A 19,598-nucleotide genomic window follows, 5' to 3' on the forward strand; every position below is an offset into this window, starting at 1 on the left:
TCGCTCTCGCTGGCTTCTGGTGATCATTGTTCAGTTCAAGTATTCCATTACAGACATTCTTTTAAATAAAACGTCAGTTTTGTAATTTTGCTGATAACTATATAATATGTTGACAAATATATTATATACTATATTACCAATTAACACCTATATCAAGATTGGAGGAGATCGATTTTCACATGGCAGATAATTTTATAGAATTGTTAGAGTCGGACAGCTCCGCCCACATAGCTGTCAATCATTGTTAATAGCCACGTCTCAGAGAGTCTGTTAACATCCAGTGCGGAACCGGGTTACAACATACAACTCCAAACTCTTAAAACAAAGCATCACTGATCCTAGGTAAGTTTACACAACATTTTTTGCATGTTTTTGCTGAGTAGCTCAGTAAATTGCGTGTTTGTGTCGCGAGTGTTAGTTTTTAGTCCTCATGTTGAGTGATGGTGATCGAAGTTTCCACTAGTTTGATAAAACTCTCATAGCAAAAGTGTGTGGATACTAAACGAAGTTCAACATTCATTTAATATAAATTGTGCGTACATTCAGTTGGCCTAAATCATTTCAAAGTTCGTTTTTTTATTTATTGGTATAGACTGATCACAAAAGTAGTTAGGAAGTCTGGCCATGAACAGCAGTACAGATTGCCGGAGGCGTTTATTGTAAACGTTATACGATATCACAGCGTTCAAAAACCTGTTTTCAGGTCTCGGAAAAAACAAATATGGTGTTATCAGTGTCGTCTGCTCGCAAGGTTTTCATAAACAGTCACTGGACGTCGTCTGAGTAAATCGTCTTTATTTCCGTCTGTATTTAATGTGTGCAGGTTCTTTAACAGATAGAGGAGAAAATATCACGTTACTCATTTATCTCCGCCATTCCCCACCTGTTCTTCTTCACACACAGGTGTATAACCCTCGTTAAAGGACACACTACACCCAAATTCATGCTGACCCTGAAAACAACGTGAAATACACAAGATGTTTAGCAGAATGCACAAGTTGCTCATAACGTTTATGTATTTGGATGCTGGTTTACACGCATAAATACATTCTCTATTCAGTAGCATTCTTCATATAGGCCATACCCATAACTTAGACCGCTAAATTCTCATTCGCTTCCTTTAAAATCAAATGCATTTATGGGATCTTCGAGATGTGCAGGATGTATTGATTTTATGACTGATGTCAAACTTTAGGCCACCTCATGCACACAAGAATGAATAATTGAGACAGTCAGATTTTTTGTGCGCTATGGGCTGCGTTCGAATGCTTAAAGTGCGTTCAGACGGCAGGCGAATGTCGCTGTGTGTCTCTCGCATAAGGTCGTTGCAAGGCGTTCCTAGCTTTGGTTATCCTAGAAACAGTTTCAAACCAACCCTGCAGTTACAGACGAGAGACGACTAACGTGAGCTCTGCTGTTGTTCTCATATTGGTTGTTGCTCCCGAAAGTCGCTCTTCATTTGCACAAAATGAACAAATCTCAGCTTTGTCGAAGTGCTTGACATTCCCACTTGCTGTCATGACAGGTCACTGTAGATCGTGTTGGTGGACTTCGCTAGGCTACCCTTGAAAAGAATGACATTGGCTTGGTTTTTTGCTTTGTGTCGCTGGGGGTCTGTCAGGTGCTTTAGGCAGCTGACTTGTTACCTCGCTGCCTAATCAGGCAATGGCCTTTTCTCAAAGGGGCATGACTCTATCTCAATTTTCACACAGATCGCACTGGGCACAATTTGTACATTTTTACTAGGGCAACTACTTTTGTTGCCCGAGGTTTAGACATTAATGGCTATGTGTTGAATTTTTTTGAGGTGACAGCACATTTAAACAGTAACACACACACTACTTTACAATCTAGCAAAGTGAGTTTTTTCAATGTTGTCACATGAAAAGATCTAATAAAACATTTACAAAAATGTGATTGCAGTGGAGTGTGTTATGAAAGGTATGTATGATTGAGGTTGGTTGTAAAAGGTATGTTACCATTCTGCACAATTTCCTTATTCTTATACGTCATGAGAGTTTATGATGACAAACTTCTTAAACATCTTAAAAATTAATATGTGTTTGACGTAGGGCTGTGCGAGATGTCTAAAGCTTGTTTTAACGTCAACATATCCAATGTGACCAACTGCTTGCAAAAGAATGCGTGCTTCCATCGGGAGCCTTCAATTAGGATACTGTTCACAGTACAATAGTAGATCAATGAGAGAGATTTATTTTAAATAACAGTTAAACTGACCTATCGTATCATCTTTCTGACTTTCTGCCATCTGGGGGGTTGCTCACAAGCAGTCTGGTAAAGTGGAAGAAGCACCTGAAGTTGATTTGCCAATCGCGATAAAACTTCAAATCAAGAAGAAATGCGGAAAAAACGTCATTCAAAACAGCATGTGGATGACCTTGTTATCAAGTCTCTGAAAAAAAGAGAGCAGCGGATAAACGTTGTTCAAAACAACAGGAGGAAGGCTTTATTATCAAGCTTTATTTGAAGCGGTGATTTTTTACTTATCGATCTTAAATTTAACCTTGTGTGGATTTTTTACTGTTGTAATGTCTTACAGTAAAATATTACGTTTCAATTTTCAGTAATATTTTACTAACGCTAGGAACGCCTTGCAACAAATTTACGCGAGAGATTGGCGACACACAGCGACATTCGCCTGCCGTCTGAACGCACCTTAAGCATTCGGAGGCAGCCCATAACTCACAAAAAATCGTCCCAGCTCAATTATTCATTCTTGTGTGCATGAGGTGGCCTAAGGTTTGACATCAGTCATAAAATCAATACATCCTGCACATCTCGAAGATCCCATAAATGCATTTGATTTTAAAGGAAGCGAATGAGAATTTAGCGGTCTAAGTTATGGGTATGGCCTATATGAAGAATGCTACTGAATAGAGAATGTATTTATGCGTGTAAACTAGCATCCAAGTCCATAAACGCTATGAGCAACTTGTGCATTCTGCTAAACATCTTGTGTATTTCACGTTGTTTTAAGGGTGAGTAAGGCATGAATGTTGATGACCTTGTTATCAAGTCTATGAAAAAAAAAGAAGCGGATAAACCTTGTTCAAAACAACAGGAGGAAGACTTTATTATCAAGCTTCATTTGAACCGTCCATTTCTGTGCGTGGCCTCGAACACACATGGATCTTTTTTAAATCACCCTCTAGTTGTTCCTAACCTGTATAAATGTCCTTGTTCAGTTGAACACAAATATATTTGGTAGAACGTTAGAAACTGAAAATTCTTTGGTATCATTGATTACCATAGCAGAAAAGATCATAATGGTAGTCAAAGGTGACCCAGAAGTTTTTGCTTTCCTAAATCCCCCAAAACATCTTTTGAGTTCAACAGAACAAAAAATATATACAAACCTTTCATATAAGCAAATACAGCAATAGAAATGTCTTTTGGATGTTCTTAACTTTGATTTGACACCAGAAAATAATTGGTCTAGTTTTCATTCCCTTTGGGCGGGTTTTGAGTGGTCATTGGGCTGCTTTCAGGAAGCTAGTTAGCAAGATCCCTGTGACCAGCAGCAATGACAAGGTAAGCCAACGTTTACATGATGACTAGCTCGAATTCGATATAATCTAGTTCAGTGATGGGATGGGACTATTTTGTATTTAAATACCTTTTTTTAATCTTAGTATTCTTGTATTTTCAAACTAAAATACTTTTTGCCAATCAACCTCCTTATTAGATTTCTCTTACTTTGCTCTTTGGATTGTTGCGTTTCATGTGGTAAGTGTGATGGTATTATGATGTATGCGCACTTCTATAGGAAAGCACAGTACTGTAATATATATCTGAAGGCCAAGGCTTAGACGTCACGGTTTGCTCCCGATTATGACATAGTGTTTGGATAATTTGACTCGCGTGGTTGACTGTAATCCTATGTGCACTAGGAAGCAGACTGGTTATTCTGGGGCAATCCTGATACTTATTTAAATGTAGCTTTTCATTTAAACAAAGTGAAATGAAATAATATAGTGCAACACAACAGCTTTCTTTCTATTTCATTTTAAATATTATGTTTTATTAACAAAGTTCGGGAGGAACCTAAGCATATAATCAGCCCGCCTGTATATCATCAGCAATCAAATACAGCTCGAGCATGTGACCTCATCACAATCATCTCGGATGCTACGACATCAGCAATCACAGCATTTACCCTATCAGCTCAAGCAAGCTCCATCATAAATAGACAAGCAGTCTTACCTGATGATACTCGCAAGTTCAACATCAACCAGTTCGATAACATGTCTGAGACTCCCGTCATGACCGACGCTACAAACGCTCTCAACCCTTCAGCGCTGCCACACGCTTCCCATCTCTCCAGCTCCGAGTTGGATTCCGCAGCCGAGTCCCAAGCTTCGCCATGTGGGCCGCCAGCCCTGCCGATCTGCTCGGCGAGCAGCTACAAAAAGGGGCTAATCTTCGCTTCCTCCGACAAGAACTCAACCTCCTTCACCGGCATCGTCATACGCCTCAGCGCTCCACACGATCCCTGCCCTCCACAAATGGACTATCCATGGCCTACGACTGGCCCTCTCCAACGCGGAAGTCCATTACAGCAGGCGGCTGACCAAAGCGGAGCTTTACACCCTCTACATATCGTCCCAGGCCGACGCCCCCCTCACCGAGGTCTGCTCGGCCGAAAGCCACCAACAAGCCAGGCTCGGCTTGTGGTTCTCCCTATTCTCGGCCCGGGCAATCTACCTCAGCGGATCAACGAGGCCTCCCTCACACAAGCCGCCGCAGCGAGCAATCGGCGAGTCTGGGACGCGCTCCAGTTCATCAGGAGGCCATGGAAATCCCAGCCGAGAGTCTTTCTGCAGCCCACCTCATCCCAGCTCGCAGGACAGGACAATGCCTCGCCAGGAGATTACATGGCAATCCGCCCAGGCCAAGCAGGCCGGCAACCATCCTCAATCAATTTCCTTCCCCGCTCCAAGCTGTTGGCCCGCGGCGCCGGTGTCAATCTCTAGCGTGAGGCTGCCTCCGCTAGGGAATAAGGCGATGGTCTCCCGAGCTTCCAACTCGTGATCTGCAGCGCAGTCACATCTCGTCATGAAGCCTATATCGCAGCAGCAACCGCCCCTGCACGGGCCCGAGATTCCAACTCGTGATCTGCAGTGCAGTGACATCTCGTCACGAAGCCAGTATCGCAGCAGCGACCGCCCCCGCAGGGGCCCATGCTTCCAACTCGTGCTCTGCAGCACAGACACCTCTCACCATGAAGCCAGAATCTTAGCAGCGACCCCCCTGCAGGGGCCCGAGCTTCCAACTCGTGATCTGCAGTGCAGTCACTTCTTGTCATGAAGCCAGTATCGCTGCAGCAACCGCCCCCGCAGGGGCCCGAGATTCCAACTTGTGATCTGCAGCGCAGTCACATCTCGTCACGAAGCCAGTGTCGCAGCAGCGACCGCCCCCGCAGGGGCCCGAGATTCCAACTCGTGATCTGCAGCGCAGTCACATCTCGTCACGAAGCCAGTATCGCAGCAGCGACCGCCCCCGCAGGGGCCCGAGCTTCCAACTCGTGATCTGCAGCACAGTCACATCTCGTCACGAAGCCAGTATCGCAGCAGCGACCGCCCCCGCAGGGGCCAGTGCTTCCAATTCGTGCTCTGCAGTGCAGACACCTCTCACCATGAAGCCAGTATTGCAGCAGTGATCGCCCCCGCAGGGGCCCTTGCTTCCAACTCGTGATCTACAGCGCAGTCACCTCCCGTCATGAAGCCAGTATCGCAGCAGTGACCGCCCCCCACAGGGGCCGGAGCTTCCAACTCGTGATCTGCAGCGCAGTCCCCTCTCGTAAGGAAGCAAGTATCGCAGCATCGAATGCCCCGCAGGGGCCTGAGCTTTCAACCAGGGCTCTGAATCCGCAAACACCATCAGCTATGAAACTAGTATCGCAGCAGCGACCACCCCACAGGGTCACGTGCTTCCAACTCATGCTCTGCAGCAGCAGACACTACTGGCCATGAAGCCAGTATCGCAGCAGCAACCACCCCCACAGGGGCCTGTGCTTCCAACTCGTGTCCCTCAGCAGCAGACGCAACTCGCCCTGGAACCAGCATCGCAGCAGCGATAGTCCAGAGGGGCCTTCATCCTTTCGCATTAAACACTTGTGCATGCCTAGTAGGGCATTTTTGGGGGGTTATGCGTACTCCGGCGGCTGTTCAGTTTTATCTGCATTTGGGGGGTGTGTTCTGGGCTCGAGCCGGTTCCGAGACTGGTGCACTTGCCCTAACCAGGGTAGAGTGCTTCGGGTTTGGATAGACCCGGTGAGCTCGGAGCCCACTCCTAGCACAGCATGCCAAATATGCATGAAATGAAATGTTTTATTAACAAAGTTTGGGAGGAACCTAAGCATATAATCAGCCTGTCTTTATATCATCAGCAATCAAATATAACTCGAGCATGTGACCTCATCACAGTCATCTCGGCACAACATCAGCAATCACAGCATTGACCCTATCAGCTCAAGCAAGCTCCATCTTAAATATACAAGCAGTCTTACCTGATGCTTCTCGCAACTTCAACATCACTCCTCCAGCCCAGCTCCTCTCATTTTCCTCTTAGTCCCGCAGGACTTGGACAGGGCTCTTCATATCCATGCTTTACCAATTCATCCTACAACCTAGCTGCTTATCTGCAAGGGTGAGCTCATGAAATAATAATATGTGTTCTGGTGTAAATGGTGGTGATAAAGGGGAGAACAGAAGAACCACCAACCACCCAATGGCGGAGTCCAAGTGGCATGGCGAAGGCATGTACGCGTTCTGTCTATACAGTGCTCTGGTTGGTTATAGTTAACGTTATTTTAACATTGCATAATTTATCTGACTCCAAAAGATAAAAGAGGAAAACCTTGTTGAATTATATTATTTGCATTTGATTATTATGCGTGATAATATTATTCTAAATTTCACACTCGACTCGCTTCATTCGATTGTCAGTGTCGCTCGGAGTCTCGCGCCGGCTGTTCCACGTGGACTTCACGGTCACAAACTCGTCAGTTTTGATCACTGCCAGAGGTTCTATGACTAGTAATTCTCAGAAAGCAGTATTTTATCGAGTCCCCTTAGGCTATAAAAACTTAATTAAAGTAATGATTATTTCTAACAAGAGGTCATGACCACTCCATAGAGATAAATAGACCAATCTTACTTCCTATTATGGTAGCTTTGCATAATCATGCCATAGTTTCCTATGTAAGCTTAGTTACATAATATTCCAATAACCAGAGGTTTGAGATTTACCTTATTTAGATTGGTCAGACAACATATGTGCTGTTCTAAACGGAAACATTAGCCCCTACGGTCTAAGTACACTTAAACTTATGCCAATTAGTTAGCTGGATCTCTAAAATCTCATCTGGCGTGCCCCAATGCTCCACCTAATACAGGATTTAAGTCCATCACTAACCTGAACGTAGATTTGCGGTTACAAAGGATATAGCGTGATCTACTCAAGTTTATAAAGTCAGAATAATGCAGAACAAATTCAAACATGAGAATTTATTAGTCAGGTAAATGGTTCTTGCCAATTAAAATTCAATTCAGAGATTACAAAAACAAAACATCAAATCCTCAAAGATTAGTTTACGAGTCTATGACGCATACCTGACAGAAGAAAAAGATGCGATCGGAAAAAACTGTCTGAAGGCATACACACAGCACCATGGGGTTAATCATAGTAAGAATTCCCCAGAACATTTTGCCAGCTTCCCTTAAATACTCAGACCAGAATACCCTTCCTCCACACAACAAGTTACATTGTAAAGGACTCTGTCCTGGTTCTGATCAGGCCACAAATGGGCATTTGCATGTAGACACAACCTCAACAGTGAGCAGAATATCTTTAAAGCCTCAAACCTATGTTATGATCTGCTCTACTGCTGTGAAAATGAGACCATTGTACCAATCGCACTGAGACATTTCAAATGATACCTAATATGCATATGAAGATTCTTTGTTCATATAAGATATGGTTTTTGTCATATCTAGTTCATGGGTGAGCTTTGAATTGCTCTGAGTTCAGTTGGAGAGAATGAGGAAAGGGGAGAAAAGAATGGATGTAAAGGTGTGAGTTGGTAATCATCATTCATTTTTGTATGCTGTCTGAGATTGAGATGCAAACCCTGTGGGTAGTTCATTGTATTGGATGAAGTTCTGTGTTTCTCGGGATGTAGTGCCCTTTGGCACTTACACTGGCAACATGTGCATGCTCTGATTATCATAACTGTTTTTATGTTTAAAACAAAATAAAATATGATACAAATCTCAATCCTATATTTTATCAAGTATATGAAGTTTGTACAATAATAAATATATATGCAAATAATTTGGTCAAAAGATGAAAAAATAAAATCGTGCAAAAGAAACCAGTTGATTGTAAATCGTCATCAATAAGTGCTTCATGGCTGGCTCTGATTTCTCTGTAGTGGTTAACCATGAGTAATAATTCATTTAGGGTATATCTAGCGGGCAGTCTTTGGTCTCATAAATCTATTATTTGTTTCTGGGCCAAAATTAAGTTTCATAACATTCCATTTCTGATTTAACATTGACTAAATAGTATATATATATATATATATATATATATATATATATTATTATAATAAATAATACATTCATGCTGCCTTGAAAAATCACCAAGATTAAGGTATTTCATGGCCTCACTACACGTCAATAATGAATGACTACCTCCAGCTGTGGTTTCATCCATCCAGATTATTGACTGGAAGGAGAAAAAGGGATAGAATAACCCCAATATGAGCAAATTTACAATGGCTACCAGTGATACATACGATCTATCTTAATGCACTAGTAATGATTTTTTAAATCTTAAATGGTCTCTTACCAGCGTATCTGTTAGATCTCACTCTACATAACCCAGTAAGAAACCAATGATCTGCTGATAAATTACTGCTCTAGGTTCCGTTGTACTGACCAGTGAAAAGGTGATCGGGCCTTCTAAATACCCGTGCCATGATGATGGAATAATCTTCCGCCAGCCATTCAATCCGTCCACTCTTTACCTGCTTTTAAATCTGCTGTGACAAAGCATTTCCTTGGATTGGCGTTTGGGACTGATTAAGAGGGTTGTAATATTTATTATGTTTTTATTTTACCTTGTTTTAGGCTGTGGCGATCTTTGTATTTTTTTTTTTATTATAGTTAATGGACGTATTGTACAGAACTTTGCTATCCTAGTGGCAGTAGAAATGCAACTAAGAAATAAACCTAATCTAATTAAAATATGTAAAATAATATGGGCCCACAAAATATGAAAGATTTAATCAATGTATTAGATTCTTCTGCTAGCCTAAAAATTATTTTTTCATCACTGAAGTAGTTTTCGATTAAAAAAACATTTTGTAAAATTAAATCAATTTGACGTTGCAGGCATATCGCATCACCCTGGTCACCCTGTATTCAAAACTTTCTGCAACCTCCATTTTCATAAACAAACAACTGAGTCTTTTCTTTTATGTCTGACGAGGTTTGAGAATATATGGCAAGTCATCCGAATCCCTTCCTTCAATCTCATATGATCCTTCAAATATTGGTGCTCTCTCTTCTTCAGTTCATCCTACTAATTTTCTTTAGTGTTCAGATCAGAACTGGGATGGCTATGGCAGGATCTTGTTTTCAGGTAAAGTGACACATGTTGATTTTGATTGTTTCAAAATAAACAGTGTACTGATGAAAGATCTAAGCAACAGCCATTATAATATTTCTAGTAGAAAGTCAGGTTTTTTTTATATGTTGGTATTTGATATGAAAATAATGATGTATCTGAACAAGATGTCGAGGACCTCTGGTATAAAAGAAGCTCTTCAAGCAAAGTGTGAAAAAGAATCTCTAGAATAAATTAGTTCAGTCGGAACTGACCCTACAGTTATGAAGTAACGCGCACGTGTGTTCCATGCAGCATGAACTGCAGCAGTATAGTTAAGCGCGAGTAAATTACACACAAAGTCAATGCAAAGACACTTTTGATGATTTTTACTAAGTATATTATTTACTTTAGTAAATGACAGTTAATGTACTAGTAACGTTATAAAATAACTTTTTGTAAATTCAACTTTTTTTACTTGCATATATAAGATAATTTCTTTTTATTTATTTTTTTATTTTTCCCTGTATGGTATAATGTATCTACTGCAGGTTTTTGATAAATTTTATAAGTGAATACTTTAGTATACTGAACATTTTTTTTATGTGTGCATATATAGTTCTATTGATTAGTGAAGGACGTAAAACACAGAATTCAGATTTTTGTTTTACAGGCTAAACTGATTTCTTATTGTTGTTATTATCCCTCATATTGTAAGCCATATCCCTCTGGCCACTCATTTGGGATGCTTTTCATGAACTGGCCCCCATGACAAACTAATTGAATAGCCCTGGTTTACATTTTTAACAACCGACTTCGAGCAGATGAGACAAACCGGCCTCGTGCATGTCGATGCAGGAAGAATAAATGCAAATCTGTGCAAAACAGTATGCGAACGGTGGTGAGGAACCCAAAACTCCAATGAAGTCCCTATGTTGTAGGATACACATTTCTAGGAATCTGACCCCTTTCTTGTGTAAAGGAAGTCGAACAGGATATATACCCAGGATAAAAAGCTTAGGATCCAGTGGTAGTTTCTTTGAATTTGCTCAATCATAACCACAATACTGTGACTGTGAAACATATTCTGTTGGAATGTCCTGGTTTAAATTATATTAGACAACGTTTTTACTATACATAATTGGACATTTTTAAAAGACTTCTTCTGGCAGGATCTTGTTTTTTTATCAAGTATTACAATGAAAGAACTTTTATGAATACTATTTATTTTTCACTGTGTATACGTTTTAAGTATAACCAATGTATATAAATTACCTTTGCTAACAAAGTTGGATTGTATCATGAATGAGTCTGCCATGGCCTTTAGTGCTGATATGGCGTTAAAATTAAATAAATAAATATGTTCTTTTCTCACTCTTCACAATTTAAAGAGTAGTTCACCTTCAAAATGAAAAATTCTGTCATCATTTACTCACCCTCTTGACATTTCAAACTTGTATGACTTACTTTCTTCTGAAGAACACTAAAGAAGATATTTTGAAAGATTTTGGTAACAGAACACCACAGCCCCCCCATTCACTTCTATTGTTTCCAATGGGGGAGGTGTTAAAAACATTCTTCAAAATATCTTCTTTTGTGTTCTGCATAAGGAAGAAAGTCATACAGGTTTGAGATGACAAGATGGTGTGTAGGGCTGTCACGATTATTAATAATTGTCTCATCGCTATTGTTTGAACTCATCTCCATGGTTTCAGATCATCCCAATTTCACATCTCTATAGAAGACAATGGCGAGAGCTGTAAAATGTATCACCACAATCAAAAACAAATCATGTACCATAAAAATAACCTGCAGTACAATTTAACATTCTTTAATATAATCTCAGTGTGAAAACCAGCCTTCCAAAATTTCATTAACATAGAAGTTACATTTTATTGCAGTCTTGCAAGTAAGAGAAAAAATACAGAATAGAAGCATTTTTAAGACTGATAGCATTTTAATGGTGGCTTCATTTCTCTCCTGATCAATATACTTTATTTACAAGTATTTGGTAGTTGTATTTTTGACATGTAAATCCCACACCTTAAATATATGTTGACCCCATTTCTTCTGATGTATTTCCAAAAAAACATACACTGGCATCTGAAATCACATACTATTACAGTACGTACAGATTTATATTAAGTACCTACTTATCGACCTATAAAACAGTACGTTCTATATATTATGTGCAGGGATAGTAGATTATATAGATTATATACCAACTGCATCCGCCATGTTTTATTGTCAAGATATGACCCATATGCCGTATTTTGAAAAAGCGTAATTTATTCACGAGAAAATCAGTTATCTTACGTTACACCCGCTGTGAAGTTCTCTGCAATTTTTATTTGATTAACTTTTTTCATTTGACCATTGCTTGGCTCCCATTGCATCATGGGATTGAGACGTGTCCATTTGAAGCACAATTACGAATCTATGTGAAATCAGTAGACCATCTGGGTATTTCTTGCCTTCTGTTTTGTGCATACTGAGGTTTCGGACTTGCTATATTTCATATATAGGTCATACTTATTTTTAATATACTTTAAAGTATGGAAGTGGGCGATTTCGGACGGGTTGTTTCAAAGCTGAATAAAAAATGTATGCAAATTAAATATCAAAGCTCTATAAAAGACAATTAATCGTCATAATCGCAATGATTTATTAGACAGTAATTTTCAGCAAAATTTCTTAACGTGACGTGCCCCAAGGGTGAGTAAATGATGATACAATTTTCATTTGGAAGGTGTACTTCTCCTTTAACATGAGTTATGCAAGTTCGCATCAATATAAGTTTGAAGCTACTTCTGACTGTATCTAAGCCTTAATTGGAGTGGTCTCTTAAAGAGATAGTTTACCCAAAAATGAAAATTCTATCATAATTTACTCACTTTCCAGTTGTTCCAAATCTATATAGATTTGTTTGTTCATATATTAGGAAAAATTACTTTAAAATATCCTCTTTTGTGTTCTATAGAACAAAAATATTCTCAAGTAATTTTTCCTACTATCTCATTGTTTCTGCATCTGTATATTATTTGTGGTCTAAATTATGTATGTTTATGTCAACCACCTGAATATGTAAATGATCCATACTTGTTTTGTGCTTTCATGTCTTTGTCAGGTACAAAGTATTTGCAGGATGATGCGCCTCAGAGTGACAAAGCCTACTATGTTGAGTCTTCTTCTGATTCAGGCTGTTGCTGTGGTTCTTCTCTTCGGGTGGTACAACAGCCCACCCTCAGAAAACACAAGGGGACGCAAGGTGCACGTGCTCCTTTTGTCATCCTGGAGATCCGGCTCCTCCTTCCTGGGCCAGGCGTTCAGTCAGCATCCAGATGTCTTTTATTTAATGGAGCCAGGCTGGCACGTGTGGACGGCATTACAAGAAGGCGGTGCGCGTAGCTTGCGAATGGCGGTTCGTGACACCATACGCAGTGTCTTCCAGTGCGACCTGTCTGTAATGGATTCTTATGTCCCTCAACAGAGAAATGTCTCGCACCTCTTTATGTGGAGCCACAGCCGTGCACTCTGCTCTCCGCCTGCATGTCCTCTTACACCTCGCAGCGAATTTAGTAACGAACCAGAATGCAAGAAGCAATGTGACATGCAGGGTTTGACGCTTGCAGAGGCGGCGTGTCGGACTTACAGCCATGTGGTGTTGAAGGAGGTGCGCTTCTTTGAGCTGGATTCTCTTTATCCGCTTCTGCGGGACCCCGAACTAGATCTGCGGATCATCCATCTGGTTCGTGACCCTCGTGCAGTCTTCCGTTCCAGGGAGCAGTCAGCCAAAGCCCTAGCAAGAGATACTGCTATAGTGCTGGAACAGGCCAAGATCTCAGAGGACGACAAGCAGTATCAAGTCTTGCAGGAGGTTTGCCGCAGTCACGTGGGTATTTACGAGACGGCCATGCTCAAACCGCCTGATTTTTTGCAGGGACGCTACAAAATGGTGCGTTATGAGGATCTTGTACACAACACGCTAGAGGAGATCGACTCCATGTACCAGTTTGTCGGACTTGAGATGAATGAAAAATTGCAGGAATGGATCTACCGCCTCACTCATGGTAAAGGCAAGGGAACAAAGAAGGATGCCTTTAAAATCACTTCAAGAAACGCGGAGGATGTCTCCTTGGCTTGGCGAAGCACCTTACCAAATGAAAAAGTTAAGCGCATCCAAGATGTGTGTAAAGGAGCCATGTCCATGCTCGGATATAAGACCGTGGACAGTGAGAGAGAGCAACACTTGCTGGATTTAGACCTGATGATACCACGGGAACGCTACCAATTCACTTGGCTGCCCTCTAAAGGCACTACCGTTAAACCATAGAGTTGCACAGGTGATCAAATGACTTGAGCCGCTGTTTTGTTTCCCTTACACTGTAGTATAATAACCTAGCAGCAAGGAATGATCAAACATTTATGCACAATCCAACCATATTTCTGTCCTTGGAGATTGGAAACATTTGTTATTCTGTTAAACAGGACACTAGACCTGTACCTACTTGATGCTGTTTTGAAGAAATGGTGGTCCAATGTTTATTTATGTTATGTGTTTGTCAGAGACATTAGTATTTTAAAAGAATTTGGGTAAATGTGGGGTAAAGGTAACAATAGCCATTTCTGATTCCCTTTTTTGTGTCATGATAAATACATTTGAACTGCATTTACCATTATGCTGCAAACGTCATACAGCTGTATCAACAAATGACCACAGATTGTGTTCGCATAAAAAAAGAATGTCTGCGTTTACACCATAGTCAAACAATTAAGATCACTCGACTTACATTTTTTTTTTGAGAGCTTTTGATGTTCAAAATTTGATAATTCATATTTTTGTAAACATTGGGGAAAAGTAATTTTATTTAGGTTGAATCTCCTCGTTTTATATTACACATGTAGTGTTTTATATTAAGTGTCTTCAAACTGTCATACAGTAAGGTCTAAGTATCTTGATTAAGACCATTTGTGATGTTTAACTTTAATGAACTGAGGTGTTTGGACAGGTCTGGCATTGATTTTTGAATGTGGATATTTTATTTTCACTGATTCAGTATCATCTAAACTCCTGCAAGATCTCTAAAGGATGCTGTCGAGGGCTCATTCAATGTCAAGCTTAAAGCAAAACACTGTCTGATACACTGCAAATTAATCTTTAGCTCCTTTCTGACCGAATAAGTTCAGAAACAAAGCTCTGGAATGAGTAAAGAGGGCTGTCATTCGTAATCTAAGTTTTCCTCAGACCATTTGCCCGATCGCATTGGCACAGGCAAAATGAACTTAGAATTTAGTGACGTAAGCTGGTTGACCACAACGTTATTTAAGCGCGACCATCGATCGATGACGAATAACCAAACAACAGAAGTTTGTCCAATTTGCGTTCGCTCACGTCAAAGATTGTTTCTATCCTGCTGGTTAAGACCAATTCTGAAATTCTGCAAATTGTGCCACTGCCGAAAAACCTACCCAAATGAAGAACCCATTAAAACGTCAGGCATGTGTTTAGAGAGTGGTGAAGTGTTGATCTCTTGAATGTATTGGTCTCGGTCTGGCATACACCAAGTCTACCTACTAACTAGGAGTAAAAGTAGGAGAGTGAAAACTGGTATTAAGGCCTATTATTGGTCAAAAATGCCATCATACATGTGGAGATGTACTGTATTGGTTCATGGTGTTATTTAAGATCAGTTTCAACTTTAATCATTTAAAAAATAGTGTGCATGTTTGAAGCATCAGTAGTTATGCCTGACTTCAGTGCTTGTGCTCAATAGTAAATATATATTCAAATCTTTAAAATGTTCAGGATGGAAATTTGATGTCTAAGCTAATTTGCCTGAATATACTTGTTTAAATTATATTTGGTAAAACAGAGTAAATGTTTTCCTAAAATAGGTACTATACACTGTCTTAAAAAAAAACACACCACAAGGCCACCACAAGGCACCCCGATGAGAGCACCCCAGCTGGTTTAGGACCGAGCGGCAGCACGTCGGGGAACCGGACTATAATTTGTTTCCCCTCTCTCTTTCCGGTCGCTCCGAGGGCTCCCGTCTCCGTTGTGTCGTCTCGTCGCTGCATACCCCCCGAGGGAGGGGGAGGGAGCATGCACAGTCTCGGGGATACTCCCCGGCCTGTGAGGGGTGATGGGGGAATGTAGTGGAGTAGGGGGGCGAGACCGTGGTTCGAGACCGGTGAGTAATTGTTAATGAGCGCCAGCTGTGCGCACACCGGTCTCGAATCACGTAGGAGATCGGAAGCATATAAGAGAACACGCGACCGGACCGTCGAGGACAGAGGCAGGGCCCTAACATGTTCTACTTCCGTGGTTTTCTTGTGGTTTGTTTTGTTCGCCTGCGAACAAGGCTGTTATTATTTATATTAAAACTTTATTTTAATGTTTGCCTGTTGCCTTCTCCTTCCTTCCCTTTATTGAACCTTTTTACAAACATACATGATCTTTATTTTATCTGTTTTCTCGCTAGTTTATGGAATTGTTTCCCCCTAAATAATTATCTGGACACTGAGGACACACTCTGTATAAAATGCCGAGAAACAGGCACATTTTTAACTGAAAACATTTGACAAAAGATGCACATCAGTGTTACTAACTGTAGCAATTAACCATCTGTAGGGTTTTAATCCGATTGTTATATTCACAGCTCTATTAAATATATCAAGTCAATGATTTGAATTGGATTGCTACATTCACAGCTCTATTAAGTTTTATTTTGTAAGATGTACATTACCATGGATTTTTTTTAAAGTATCTCAGTGGATTTTGACAGTATGCGTGATCTATTGAGTATTGAGAATGATATTAGGTTCAAATTCTAACAAATTACTTTTTCATCTGAACTACAGGAATTGTATGGCCTTCAATTGCCTTAACTATATAACGTACATACAAAAACGTTGAAAATTACACAACAATGAATAAAACAGTATTACAGTGAGTAAAGGGAAAATAATACTAATTTCATTGATCATAGCAAAAATAACTCAGAAAAGTGGAATTCACTTTTTCACTTTTACTGTAAGTGACCTAAAAAAAGCATAAATATAAAAACTTCTTAATAAGATAGCTATTCATTTAGTTTGTACTTATCTCTATTAAGACAGTTAAAAGTTAATGTAATGGCTGTATTCCTGATTTTGTAGATGATAAAGATGTGAATGATAAACCAGAAACATGAAAGGCTCTGACTTGCTACGCCGTATACATGGGAATACGTTAAAAAAATAATTAACCCGCCCACCCTAGTGGCTTTCTTTGAGCATCAGAACAAAACCGAACCATTAAAAAAGTTTTTTGTTTGATTGTAGCTTGTTCTAAGCTTCAAAACTACATGAAAGTGTTATGTAGAGAAGCACCAGTAGAAAGAGGGTCATTTGAGTCAGAATTAAGGAGAGGGAGTCATCTGGTGGCGAGAGGATGGGTCTACGCAGGACTCGTTCGTAACATGTTAAAAAATTCACACCCATTTAACCAGAAATATAGAACACCTAACATGTATTTGTAATTGCCTATTATTTGATTTGATTATATTTGTATAGTACCTTATAAGTACACAATAATTAGCGTTAACTTACTGAAGTGAAAATCCCTTTCACTGGAGTGAAATTGAAAATGAACTCAATTGGAAGTCTTTAAAATCGCGTGGAAAGGGAGTAGGGGAGAAATTTTACTGATACTTGAGTACTTGAATATTTGACTGATACTGGATGTAGGCTCAAAGATGCACTAGTCCTCAACACTTTTAAGAGACATGTGTATGACATATGTCTCGTGAGGAGAGCAATCAAATTTATTTTCTAAAATCATAATAAGACTGAACACCTAAAAAATGGCAACACATCATGGTCGACACCATAACCTACGTCTATTACAAACACCCAAGTCTCATTTAAGTTCAAGTCATACGTAAACCAAACTCCGTCAAAAAGGTCCTTTCAAAGTAACAGACAAATAAAATAATGTTTAGTACAATTAAAAAGTCAAAGCCTTTTTGCACTGGGTATGCTGGTTTTGGCCTCATCTCCAGCTTCAGTCATGTCCTCATTTCACATATAAACCCCCAGCAATTGACACCTGATACTGCACTCATATTCACATAAAGAAGCCATTTAGACAAGTTTTAATGAGGGCAAAATCCACAAGATGTACTGTAGTACCTTCAATGACCTGTATTAATTATTCTGTAGCAAAATAAACTGCTGCAAAAAAAGATAGGTGCAATGCAAAATGTTATGTGTAATTGCATTAGTCATTCGACATGTAGAGGAGTAAAGAGTAGCCTACATGTACTGTTAAAAAATTTAGTCAAGTAAGTGGAGAGTAAAAGTTGCTAATATCTATAATACTCAGTACAACTACAAAGTAGCCAAAAACCGGTTCACTAAAAATAAAGAATCCTGTATTCTGAGACAGTTATTAGAAACATCACTGCAATCCTCTGCTAGGTGGTTGTTCTGGATTCTCAATAAACAGACCACAAATAGTACAAATGTAATAGTCAGTAGACTGTCATTTCAGAAAGCTAGACCCAAACATGAACCCAGCAGTTAGTTTGTTAGGCCTTAGTCAAGGAGATCGATGCATAATTTAATCAATTTTAATTTAATTTAGTCATTTGGCAGACGCGACTTACAGTGCACTTATTACAGGGACAATCCCCCTGGAGCAACATGGAGTAAAGTGTCTTGCTCAAGGACACACTGGTGGTTGCTGTTGGGATCGAACTAGCAACCTTTGATTTTCCAGTTCAGTGGTTTAAACCACTAGACCACCATCTCACCATAGAATTCTCTATGGAGCATAGAGAATTATGTGTCAGACTTTTGTGATCTCTGTCACCAAGTGAATTTTAATGACATGCGCTCAAGGACATTTTTCATGTGGGTCTTATTGAGCCCATACGTTCATGTTTGCCTGGAGGGAAAATTCATTTCTCTCCGATGGAATATATCGACTATGCTGTTCTTCTGAGTGGTTCTTCTTGTACTGTGGCTTCATTTATGTTTGTGTTTTATGTGCGTTTTTATACCGTATTGCGCATGTCCTTCTGTAAAGCTGCTTTGCCTCACTGTAAACTGTGTAAAGCACTATACAAAATAAACGTGAATTGAAAAAAGTTAATATGCTTCATAAATTGGAACTGTTTCCTACTGACATTTCTTTTTTCAATGCATTTATTCCCTATTTACTCATATTTCCCAAATATTGTTTATCCTAAATATTGTGATTTTTATTGTCGTATAAAAGCTAATATGTTGACAAGATGTGAATGTTGTTAGCCTTTTACTACATTTAGTGTGGTTTATGTTAAAAGGACACAACCCATGTCGTATATGCAATTTTACTGTTGGGCAATATGTTTTTGGCTGTTTAGAGGCTCTCTAATGCCCTACAGTGAGACTTTTGTAGTTGTGATCTGTTATTGGATATAAGGGGACACTTCTGGTTATCATTCCCTTGACATTTAGAATCTTTGGCATTTTGAGACAAACCAGAACATAAATGAATACAAGATATAATATTAATTCATATTAATTTTATTTTAATATTAGTTTACCAAAACATACACATTCAGTCATCATTTAATGACCCCAAATGACCTTCAAAACCTGCATATGACTGTTCTGTGGAACACAAAAGGAGATCTTCAAAATATCTTTGTGTTCTACAGAAAGAACGCAGTCTTACATAGTTTGGGAAGACTTGAAGGGTAGTAAAAGCACCAATTTCGGAGAACTATCCCTAGTATTATTGCTAATTCATCGTTCGATGTGCAGCGCTACTAATGAAAACAATTTGCATTCTCACATAGAAATTAATTGGAAGACGCTTGAAACAACAACACGCGTATTTTTGCATGTCATAGTTAGGTTATTTTAGTTTCGCTGACATGTTTTTATTGGTCTAGGACGTGGGAGGAGCTCGCAGATCACTTTGCAGAGGATAC

The 19,598-nt window shown here is 39.7% G+C and overlaps 1 protein-coding gene across 1 annotated transcript; it reads left to right on the top strand.

Moving 5' to 3' along the window:
* The first annotated feature begins 106 nt into the window (after positions 1 to 106).
* On the top strand, positions 107 to 16,036 carry chst6 (carbohydrate sulfotransferase 6). The gene is made up of 2 exons (XM_056739929.1): positions 107 to 342; positions 12,761 to 16,036. The coding sequence occupies exon 2, from the start codon at positions 12,779 to 12,781 to the stop codon at positions 13,964 to 13,966; it is 1,188 nt and encodes a 395-aa protein (XP_056595907.1). The 5' UTR covers positions 107 to 342; positions 12,761 to 12,778; the 3' UTR covers positions 13,967 to 16,036.
* The last annotated feature ends 3,562 nt before the right edge of the window (positions 16,037 to 19,598 follow it).

This window comes from Triplophysa dalaica, chromosome 24, assembly GCF_015846415.1.
Source record: "Triplophysa dalaica isolate WHDGS20190420 chromosome 24, ASM1584641v1, whole genome shotgun sequence".
NCBI classification, from domain to species: Eukaryota; Metazoa; Chordata; class Actinopteri; order Cypriniformes; family Nemacheilidae; genus Triplophysa; species Triplophysa dalaica.

Coding starts and splice junctions, on each gene's coding strand:
- chst6 (XM_056739929.1), top strand. CDS start 12,779: ATGATGCGCCTCAGAGTGACAAAGCCTACTATGTTGAGTCTTCTTCTG.